This window comes from Bufo gargarizans, chromosome 11 (genome assembly GCF_014858855.1).
Source record: "Bufo gargarizans isolate SCDJY-AF-19 chromosome 11, ASM1485885v1, whole genome shotgun sequence".
In the NCBI taxonomy this organism is placed as follows: Eukaryota; Metazoa; Chordata; class Amphibia; order Anura; family Bufonidae; genus Bufo; species Bufo gargarizans.
The window spans coordinates 26,507,069-26,519,101 of record NC_058090.1 but is presented as its reverse complement, the minus strand read 5'-3'; the positions used below and the strand labels follow the sequence as shown (position 1 = coordinate 26,519,101).

The window sequence follows — 12,033 nt, the reverse complement described above, 5'->3', positions numbered from 1 at the left end:
AAACATAAGCAGCAGCAGCAGCACCACACCTGTCAACAGGTTGTGTGTGGAACTGCAGCTCAGCCCCATTCACTTTACCAGACACAAAAGGGCAGGTGTGGTGCGGTTTTTGAAAGAGAGTAACCATGTTTTTCAACTCCTGGACAAACCCTTTAAGATGTCATCACACACTCAATTTAAAGAGCTTATTCATAAAAAGGAGTCTTTTCTAGAAACAGCACCACTCCTGTACACTGGCAATGTCTATATTGCAGCTCACCCCGATTTGATCCGAGGTGCAATATCATGCACCGTTATAAGGCTTTTAAAGAGATGGGACTCACAACATAGCCCATTCGGTTTTATTTAGCAGTCTGGTTCTGTGGTTGTGACAGTAGGTCTCACCTATTGCATTGCGGACTGATTCAGAGAGGATGCTCAGCCAAGAGGCTTGGTTTTGGGGTACTCCAGTGCACCCCCCAGTCTCTATCAATAAGTAAAGACAAGGGCTATATATTTATATATATATTTGTTTTTTATTTGGCTTTATTAATTTCAGTTGCAATACAGGACAGCCATTTACTCTATCCAGGTCTTTTGTTTCAAGGCTTAGCGTGTTTTTTTTTTTTTTATGTTTCCCTAAAGTGCAAGCACAGATTCAGAATTAGCACAAGCTTCCAGTCAAGCCATGGTAGAATGAGCGCAGGGAGGAGTGCCACGTCCACGCTGTCCCACATGGGATCGCCACCAACAATGGCCCAGAAATGACAATGATAGGAATTGAAAAGCAGGAGATGAATTTCAAGCCTCGCCCTGGCCTACCCTACGTGCACCAAGCGTTGCCTTCTACCACCGCCATGTTCTAAATCTTTGATATTCTGCCACCATCCATGTTAGTGGTGCCAAGGAGTAGGGAGGGGGTTTAACTGATCAGTTAATGAAATGAAGACTGGCGACACACCCACTAGATTGTTTTCTAAATCGCCAAAATGTATTAACAATCCACTCACACAACTCCTAAGGGCGCCCAGGAAGGAGCCAAATCGAGCTGGTTTCTTCCGACTGCATGAAATGGATGGGAGGATATAGCGCGTGGCCGGAGATACAGCTTTGTAGGCCAAGTCTGCAGCCCGATATGGCAGAATCTGTTACACCCCTGCCGCTCTTCTCAAAAGCCTGAAATATTTTACATATTATCCACTGCAGTCACATCTAGGTCCCTATAAATCAGTGCAACGCCTTTGAAGTCACACACCCAGGACAATGCTATACAGATGAGGACATCTGTTCATCGGCTGAAGAAACATGCGCCCCAAGACCGGAATGGTCACGGCGGTTTATACTCTGCAATCATAGGTACAGCTCAAGATGGCCACTTCTCCTGCAACCACCAAAAACTACTGCCGAATGCAGACAACGCAACGCAGCGCACGCGCCCCCCCTCTCTAGGCTGGTAGACGGCCATAAACGCTAAGAAACACAGATGAGGTGCCCGCAGCCGCCCATCCCTAGGATTCACACCTTTATTCCTCAGTTTACCGACAAAGAAATTTTTTTTTTTAAATAAAAACTCATTATTAGGCAAAATGTGCCTTTTTCAGAATAGCTTTGTGCATGCAAATTAAAGGCTTCTCCATGTGCCACACTTTAAGACTAAAGGTTGATGCAGAGAAAGAAGGGAGTCTCAGAACTTAGAAAATATATACACTCACTGCCAGGGGGGCCAGCCCTGTCCCCTATCAGAGGAGTCTGTCCTAAGCGTCACAGACCAACAGATCTACACAGGGAGATGTTAAAGGGATGCAACAAGAAGGATCGCTAAGCCACGAGAAGCGCTCTGTACATGGATGAATGAATAAATTAAAAGGAAAAAAATAAAAATCTATTACACTAATGGTCTTTTATTGGAAAACAAAAAAAAAAACTAGCATTTACAACTTGGAATGGACATTTTTTTTAAGTTTTAGATTTTATTTTTTTCCTCAAACAGCCTTGTTGATCGTTGTGCTGAAGTCCTATAGATATTATAGGAAAGCGCCGTCTCCAAGTCTGGTGCAGATTTTTTTTTTTCCTCTTTAAAAATTACGAGAGTCCAAAGATGCTCCCCCAACAGTGAATTTTGTTTTTTCAGTTTTAAAATGTGAACTGTAACGGCTCCACATCTGTTTCACTCAAGTGCAGCACAAACAAATGTTAAACTGAGATTAAAAACCAGACATGCCATCCTCGGGTAGTGTCGTCATCTTGGTACCAAAAAAAAAAAAAACATTCGAAGAGTGGGGGGCTTCCCACATCTGTATCCTTCACGCATACCATCCTGAGGTATAAACCAATTTTAGAGTAAACCAGCTATGACAATTTATACTACAAATTGAAACAGAATCCACCAACGATGGCAGAAATCGCTTTTACAACTTTTTTTTTTTTTTTTTTATATCTTAGTTTTAAATACAAAGGTCTGACTGTGCTCAATTGTCAAGCTGCATGCATGTAAAACTGGCCAGCCCAAACAGTGGAGTAATCATTAGCAAATGGAGCTTAAGGAGTCCTCTAAGTGTTTCCTTGTTGTTAAAAGGTAGTACGAGTATTTAGATACTGTAAAACTGATGTTTAAACTCATCGTTTTTGGGGACAGGACCACCAACCATTACATGCAGATTTTTTTTTTTTTGTGGACAGAAGGTATTTCTTGACATTCAGTTTTGCTATACAGAAACAGAATGAGTAAATGAACATTTTTGCAAGAGGTAAGTAAAAGATTCAGTTTGATTCTTCTAGAGGAAAAATTGAGGAGAACTCTTCACTTTGCAGTCATCATCTGTACGAATTCTAGAAAGAAAAACACGGAGGACGTTAGTTGGGCTGTGAATGAACAGAGGCGCCCTGCTCCGCCTCTCGGGGCAGTCATCATGCGCAGTAAAGGTTCCAGCCTTGTTTCGTATGTTGGTAATGAGCAGAGGACATGGATGCTACGGGAGAACGGTCTAATTCTGTCACCTGGTAAAAACTTGTGGATCACACGAAATACCAGAAAGCAGAAAATTTTGATTGTTGACAAGTAAAAGGAGATTAGATCTGTTTTATTTGTTGTCTGGAATATTTATATTTAAAAAAAAAAAAAAACACACGGACTCTACACGACAGCAGAGGTCCACAACTCATCAGGCCATTCTGTAGCAGTGAAGTGAGGACCACATGCGCACATTTCTTACCTTCGTAATTGACCTGCCCATCCCCATCTATATCGGCTTCTCTGATCATTTCGTCTACCTCTTCGTCTGTAAGTTTTTCCCCTAGGTTAGTCATTACGTGACGGAGTTCTGCTGCGCTGATGTAACCGTTCCCATCCTGTAAGAAGGCACAAGTTGCGATTAAATAACATCCCATCCGCCTTTTTTGAGCAGGGCACAGACTGAGTACCAGTTACCTTGTCAAACACTCTGAATGCTTCACGGATCTCTTCTTCGCTGTCTGTGTCCTTCATTTTCCTTGCCATCATGGTCAGAAATTCAGGAAAGTCAATTGTACCATTGCCTGCATAAGAGAAGCAATGAGAGTAATCAGCACTGTGAAAGCATTTAAGATGTTGTTTGCCTAACTACAGCCATGAGGGGGACCCACAAGCCATCGCTGGTAGAGGACATTCCTTCCCCCCCCCCCCCCCCCCCCCCCCCCCCCCCCAAATCACTCCTCACACCAGCCCCTGTCTACAACATACCTCTTAAACAAGCGGCTGCATTTAATTCCTTCGGGAGCGATAGTCACTGCAAACACGCCACTTGTGGCTGTCAGCACTGCAGGACCCTGGCGGCGCTCCAGCACTTGAGCTGTGTTAATGCACCATGATTAAGAGCAGAGGGCTCGCGTCCTGAGGGGAACGCTTCGGTACGCTAGCAGCATACCTTAGGACATAGATATCGCAGCTAACACACACTTCTAGCTATTAGAAAAGGCACAAATTCACCAGCGTTCCCCTGTTTAGTGTAAAAGAACAATCAGGAGCCTTTCTAGACCAAGAAGCCCAAAAAACGTAGACATCAATGTGCAAAAGCATGGATAATTTTAAGGGAACGGATACAGGCGGTTATACCACTTTAAACTGAAAACACATTAGCCCTTTGTACGGTTACACAGAGCACATGGCATCTTCTTCCTCCCACCCAGATATCTAACCGAGGGATTTCAGCATATTCTATATTTACTGCTCCTGAAGCCAAAGGGTCCGATCCGAATATTATCCCTCTGAAAGAAGCCAATTAAGAATTTGACATGACGATTAAGACGTCACCACTTACCATCAGCATCTACTTCGTTGATCATGTCCTGCAGCTCAGCTTCTGTGGGGTTCTGGCCGAGTGACCTCATGACGGTGCCCAGTTCCTTAGTGGTAATGGTGCCATCCCCATCTTTATCAAATAAGGAGAAAGCCTCCTTGAACTCTGAAAGAGGGAATATAAGTAAAAATAAATAAATCAAATATTACAGATACTCGGCACCCAATGCTGCTCTACCTGCACCGAGAATCCAGAAAGGGAATATTCATTCTCCTAACAAAAGTCCCTCAAACAAGAGACTAGCCTCCTCCTGCGCATGCAAACATGTTTGTACCAAACCTAGAGTTTCAGGACCCGTAACATTACAAGATGTCACAAGTCCAAGTATGAAGTTGCGTGCTGGATCGGCACACTATACAAGCCTCCATAGGCCATGTGGGCCCTCAAGGACTGTGCTGGAGAAGCTTCCTATATTCTCCTTTCCCAAGGAAACCAGCTAAAATCTTGCCAAGCAGGTAGTGTAAAAGACAGTGGAGATGCCATGCATGCTCAGGCACGTAACCGATTGATGCATTGTATATTTCTTAAAATTGGACTACAGCTCCAGTGTGCACAGGAACAGTAGATGGGAGTATTTGTCCGTACAGAAGACAGGTCCTGCGACTTCTGGCAGGAACACTTGTGAAACTACCAAGCAAGCGTATCCGCCAGGAGTTGGTTTTGTTTGAACTCCCATAGAAGTGAATGGAGCATGCTGGGAGTTATAGTTTCAAAACAGCTAAAGCGCTGAGGGTTGTTGACCTGCCTGATTCTGCAGGGCAATCGAAGCCATCCATGGTCACCTTACTGCACTGGGGTCCTAGCCGTGACCATGACCAGGGGCCCGCTGTACTCGAGGCTTTACTGTAGGTTCTCCCAGGGCTTCCCGCACTCCATATTATGTAACAGGTTGCTGTTCCAGCGTGAGACACAAGGAGATTAGATTGTGAGCTCTCGGGTCAGGTAAGACTATGCAGGCGAAAGAAGTGAATGAGCCACGTTCTCGCGGTGCCTCAGCCTGGACTAGAAAAACTGCCGACAACTCAGAGGCAGCCTGACATTGTGCAGACAGCTCCACGAAGTGTCAAGGACCCGCGCCGCGATTTATGTGCCGTGTAGTAGCCCAGCAGAACAAGGACCGGAGGCCGTGATTGATGACAGGCAGGCTCGTCTTTTTAAACAAGCTTAGTCATAGCCGGATAACAAGCAACTGAACAGCCTGCAAACCAAATTACCCCGCTCGCTGGAAAAAGCAATTACTCACCAGCAATCTGCTCTTCAGTCAGCTGATCGGCCTAAAGAGGGGGAAGAAAAAAATAAATAAAATTACATTAGAGACAGAAGCGTCGCACGGTGGAGCGATTCGGGATGATCGGCATTAACCCGACACATTATATTTATATAAAAAATGACAACCCCCATCATCCTGCTGAATGACAGATACTGTAAATCTGCAGCCAATACTGAGCCGTTGGATTGCATTGAGGTTCGTTCCACCCCGTACAGGTGCAATATCTTACAGCATCTCCATTAAGAGACGAGAAGAATAACCCCTTCATTGCCAGAAGAATGCATGCACACATCCGGTTACAGATCCCTCATATTAGGGGGGGGATAGGATCGTGCATCTGGTATAAATGGCTCTGCCGCCCTGCCCTGCCCCCCCCCCCCCCCCCAGGATGGGATTTCTGGGCACAAGTGATGTTTAATTAGGTAATGCCAAGTATCACTTGTCATGTCCATATCTAGCCGGCGCAAGATGTGTTGTGCAACACGGCACCCAGCCTGAAGATATGTGCATGCCCACCGCCCAGTAAATGAGGGTGGGCGGGCGTAGTTATCGCCAGTGGGTCCACATGAGCCGTCAGCCCCCAGATTTCCTTGCATCCAAGCCGTAAGGTAGGGCTATATAGACCCGATTGGCCCTCTTTAGGGCACAGGCGCCCAACACAGTCTATTCGCATCTCTAGGGGTCCATGTATGAAATGTAAGCACGGGGGCAATGAACATCCCACAAGACCACCTGGAGCCTCGGCCGTGTCACTTTAGCTCCCCTACAGCACCATAAGACCGGCAGGGGTGCCCAAATCTGGAAATGTGCCAAGGAAAGAATAATGTTTGATTGCTGCAGGTTGCAATGAATCACAGATAGAGTTATTACAGGGAGCCCTGCACATCATCTATCCTCCAAGGCACGACAGAGGACAATTATTCTGCAGCAGGCATCAGCTATGCCATCACAGGCCCTGCAAGGATGTAAAAACAGGAAGGGGGCAGGGGGCATGCACAATGCAATGGCAGGAGGAGCAGGGTATGGCACAGGAGAGGCCATGGCACCCTCTGTAACGTACTGGACTATTATAACGCATGCTACATGAGACTACAACCCGCATAGGGATGAATAAGAAGTATTTAAATAAAAATGCATATATCAGCCATACAAGAGGTTCTGCAGCGGCTGCGCGTCAACGGCAGGTTCGAGCGCAACAGCCACAACGCCCGCAACCCAAAGCCCCGCCCCTCAGGAGAAGCGCCTCACAGCCGGCCCGACGCTCCAGGACGGAATAAGCCGGTAGGAAGCGGCACAATGAGGCAGAACCCGCGACATTACAACAGAGGCGCGGCCCGGGAGGCCACAGTCAGAGGCCGGGCGGCCGAGGAGGCTACGTACCATGGCGGAGAGGCGGGAGGATTAGGTTTCCGTGTGACGGGAGATGCCGAGGACTGACCACACAACGCACTGAGCTGCTCCACAGAGTGCTGGGGGTGTGTGGAGAAGCCGCAGCGCTTTATAAGAGCGTATCCCTCCGCCAACTGCCACACACCGGGACTGCGGCATACTACACGCCCTGAACCACGCCCCCCGGCTCCTGTCAGTGCCGAGGAATGAGCGGGCGGGGCCACGAGGTTCAGTCAGGACTGTGCCCGAATGTATTACCCTGTAACCGAGGAGACCCTGAGTACAAGACCGCAGGGCCGAGACCCCCCAGACGCCTGACTGCACCCACTGAGACCCCCCAGACTGCTGACTACACTCACTGAGACCCCCCAGACTCCTGACTGCACCCACTGAGACCCCCCAGACTCCTGACTACACTCACTGAGACCCCCCCAGACTCCTGACTACACTCACTGAGACCCCCCAGACTCCTGACTGCACCCACTGAGACCCCCCAGACTCCTGACTACACTCACTGAGACCCCCCAGACTCCTGACTGCACCCACTGAGACCCCCAGACTCCTGACTACACTCACTGAGACCCCCCAGACTCCTGACTGCACCCACTGAGACCCCCAGACTCCTGACTGGACCCACTGAGACCACCAGACTCCTGACTGCACTCACTGAGACTCCTGACTGCACTCACCAAGACCCCCAGACTCCTGACCGCACTCACCGAGACCCCCCAGACTCCTGACTACACCTCACTGAGACCCCCCAACTCCTGACTGGACCCACTGAGACCCCCAGACTCCTGACTACACCTCACTGAGACCCCCAGACTCCTGACTACACCTCACTGAGACCCCCAGACTCCTGACTACACCTCACTGAGACCCCCAGACTCCTGACTACACCTCACTGAGACCCCCAGACTCCTGACTGGACCCACTGAGACCCCCAGACTCCTGACTACACCTCACTGAGACCCCCAGACTCCTGACTACACTCACTGAGACCCCCAAACTCCTGACTACACATAGTGACACCCCAACTCCTGACTATACCTCACTGAGACCCCTCAGACTTCTGACTGCACATAGTGACACCCCAGACTCCTGACTATACCTCACTGAGACCCCCCAGACTCCTGACTATACCTCACTGAGACCCCCCAGACTTCTGACTGCAAACAGTGAGACCCCCAAACTTCTGACTACACCTCACTGGGACCCCCAGACTCCTGAATACGCCTTGCTGGGACCCTCAGACTCCTTACTACACCAAGTGACACCCTGAGTGCACAAACTCTACTCACACTGTCTGACACCCCTGACTACACCACACTGCACTACTGAGACCCCTGACTATAGCACACTGAACTACTGACACCCCTGACTATACCACACTGCACTACTGAGACCCCTGAGTATACCACACTGCACTACTGACACCCCTGACTAAACAGCACAGCACTACTGAGACCCCTGACTACACAGCACTCACTTAGACCCCTGGCTGCACCACTGAGACCTAGGACTATACCAAGCTGCACTGCTGAGACCCCTGACTATACCAAGCTGCACTACTGAGACCCCTGACTACACTGCACTCACTTAGACCCCTGACTGCACCACTGATGACTATACCACTCTGCACTACTGAGACCCCTGACTAAACAGAACCGCACTACTAGACCCCTGACTACACCACTGAGACCTATGACTATACCACTCTGCACTACTGAGACCCCTGACTACACTGCACTCACTTAGACCCCTGACTGCAGCACTGAGACCTATGACTATACCACGCTGCACTACTGAGACCTATGACTATACCACTCTGCACTACTGAGACCCCTGACTAAACAGCACTGCACTACTGAGACCCCTGACTAAACAGCACCGCACTACTAGACCCCTGACTGCACCACACTGCACTACTGAGAACCAGCCTGCTGACCAGCTATGCACGTTTTTACACTGCAGGGCACCGCTATAGTAAAGAGCAACATAATGATGAGGGTTTTTTACCAACGAGACAAGATGGCGGAAGGGGGGACATTATGTAGTGCAGACACATAAATGGGGTGCTGCCCGTAGCCCCTCCCATATTATAACCCCTATTAGGCCACCTGCACACGTTGTGGAGTACGTACAATTTTTCTGCACTAATTGTATAGAAAAACCGCAGCATAATACAGAACCTGCCAAGTGTATGAGCTGAGACAAGCCACATTCACACTTAGATTTTTTTCTTCTGAGTGAAAATTGACCAGCTGTGCGGATTTTGAAATCCGGAGCATGCCAACTGTTCGTGCGGTTCTTTGTGCAGATTTCACCCTTTGCAATTGGGAGATCTGCGGCAAATCTGCACCAAAAACTGCAAGTAACAAAAACACGCAGATTTCTGTTTGCAAACCTGCCCCTGTGTGCAGGTAGCCTTATAGCAGTCATTGCTGGTATTCAGCGCATGGAAACCGCCCACCAGCCGCTCCTTGGTTCGCCTGCCCCCCGCCCCGTACAAATCAGGTTTTACTGGAATTTGAACTATGAACCTTCTAATTGTACTCTGACCTCACACAGAGGCCCATGTATAACGTATACAGTCCCATCACCACCATCGATTATTCTCCTACTACTCCCATCCTCTTGTATTATGATCTTATGCTATTCATGAAACAGGATGCTCAGGATGAGCATGTCCATAGCTCTGCACCGTGGCCGCTGCTATGCTGCACACTGCAGTCAGCGCTGCACTACAGCAATGTAATGATTATGTCACATGAATCTGCATTGTGCCAGAGATCAGATTATCTTCTGTCAGGTTTCCCATACTGAAGAGACCTCTATAAATACTCTGTGCCAAGGTTACTGCGGGGTGTAATACCTAGACTGCAGGGAAAATACCGGGACCAGTGGATCCCATCATACATCCTATTATTATCACATACGTGTAATGACGTCTCCATACAATGATCGTGTTTTATAAGATTGATCATAAGATCTTCTCATTATTTAGAATTAAACATTACATTATATATATAGATTGTAACATACAACAATCATGTTATATAGGATCCATCATGCAGTGATCCCATTATATGTAGGAGCCATCATACAGCGATCACATATATATAGCATCCATCATACAATTATCACATTATATATAGGAGCCATCATGCAGTGATCCCATTATATATATATATAGGATCCATAATGCAGTGATCACATTATATATAGGATCTATCATCTAGTGATCACATTATATATAGGATCTATCATACAGTGATCACATTATATATAGGATCCATCATGCAGTGATCACATTATATATAGGATCCATCATACAGTGATCACATATATAGGATCCATCATACAGCGATCACATATATAGGATCCATAATGCAGCAATCACATTATATATAGGATCTATCATGCAGTGATCCCATCATATATATAGGATCCATCATGCAGTAATCACATTATATATAGGATCTATTATACAGTGATCACATTATATAAGAGCTATCGTACAGTGATAATTGTATATAAGATCTAACACAATGATAATTTTCTGTAAGATCTAAAATACAATGATCAGGCTATATATTGGATATATAACTATGATCATGTTATATAGGATCTATCACAAGGATCGTGTAATATAGGATCTATCATACAATGATCCTATTATGTAAAATATACATAGGCTGCCATATAGGATCTATTATATATTCATTATATCATATGATCTATCATATTAGGATCACATTATGTAGGCTCTATCATACAATGAACTTCGTGATTCATTTTACTGGAAATCATGTGCAACTATTTCCATTGAAGGAAACCTATGATGAAGGCAGATTCATTTAAGCAATTTGCGGAACGCAAAACATCCAACGGTCGTGTGCATGAGCCCTTCGGTGTTTTTTTTTTCCAGGGTCACTTTTAGTTCGCCGTCCGCCCCTGACCCAAGCACCCTCTCCTCCGATTTCTCCTCTCTGTCCCTATGAATATGTGACTCCCAGGTCATTCTGTAGGGATGCTCACATACTGGGAATTTACAATGGGAACTTACAATGTCCCATTCATTTAAATGGAAGTGACAGCCTAGGAGAAAACTATCGCAATAATAAGGTAAAGCATGCACCCTGCAGAAAAGCAGTACAATAAGCAGAGGGAAACACGCCGTGGCGGTGTAATCTTTATTGCATTTTTTTATTTGACTTACTTCGATGACATTGGTCAAAGTACAAATGAAGGTGAAGAGATTGCAACAATAAAAGCTCAGGGACAGCACCGACTTATGTCACCTGCAGGCTAGGACAACGCTCAGAAGAAAGGAAAACCGCCGTCAGGCAGGGAGTGGCCTCAGGGGCACATCTGAGTGAGGTACTGCTGACACCACCTATAGTGCACACCTTAAAGGGCCGACCCAATGTTCTGAATCCATTTCACTGCATATTGAAAAGCATAATGTATGCTTTCTGTCAGTGAATAGATTACAGCCAGAGATTAAAAAAGCTGTGTGATGTAAACACAGAAGCAGCACAAATCTCTCCCCTGTCTTGAAGATTTGCAACAATGTAGCAGCACAGGTCAGGTTTCATTCACATCAGTCTCCTTTGCAGATTCTGTAAAAAAAAAAAAGGCTTGTTGTTCTATTTTGTCTAGTAAAATGATGGACACCATGACGGAAACCCAATGGAACCCCATTAAAATTAATGGAGTCTGACAGGCGCCATTAAAGAGGTTGTTTCACTTCAGCAAATAGCATTTATTATGTAGAGAAAGTTAATACAAGGCACTTACTAATGTATTGTGATCGTCCATATTGCTTCCTTTGCTGGCTTGATTCCTTTTTTTCCATTGCATTATGCACTTTTTGTTTCCATGGTTATGTCCGCCCTGCAATCCAGCAGCGGTGGTCGTGCTTGCCAGGAGTGCACCACCAATGAGGCGAGGTCAGGCAACACCAGGTAGGGGCAAGAGGTGGGCAGCGGAAGGGCCATAGGCAATGAACACTTTCAGGCCTCCTGCCCATGACCGTAGGTGTCCTGTTGCCGTATT

At 46.7% G+C, this 12,033-nt stretch overlaps 1 protein-coding gene across 1 annotated transcript; it reads right to left on the bottom strand.

Annotated features, from left to right (window-relative positions):
* Positions 1 to 497: 497 nt before the first annotated feature.
* Positions 498 to 7,061, bottom strand: LOC122921663 (calmodulin-1). The gene is made up of 6 exons (XM_044271815.1): positions 6,964 to 7,061; positions 5,557 to 5,587; positions 4,275 to 4,418; positions 3,407 to 3,513; positions 3,192 to 3,327; positions 498 to 2,808 (listed from the first exon to the last, which is right to left on the bottom strand). The coding sequence occupies exons 1-6, from the start codon at positions 6,964 to 6,966 to the stop codon at positions 2,780 to 2,782; spliced, it is 450 nt and encodes a 149-aa protein (XP_044127750.1). The 5' UTR covers positions 6,967 to 7,061; the 3' UTR covers positions 498 to 2,779.
* Between the last annotated feature and the right edge of the window lie 4,972 nt (positions 7,062 to 12,033).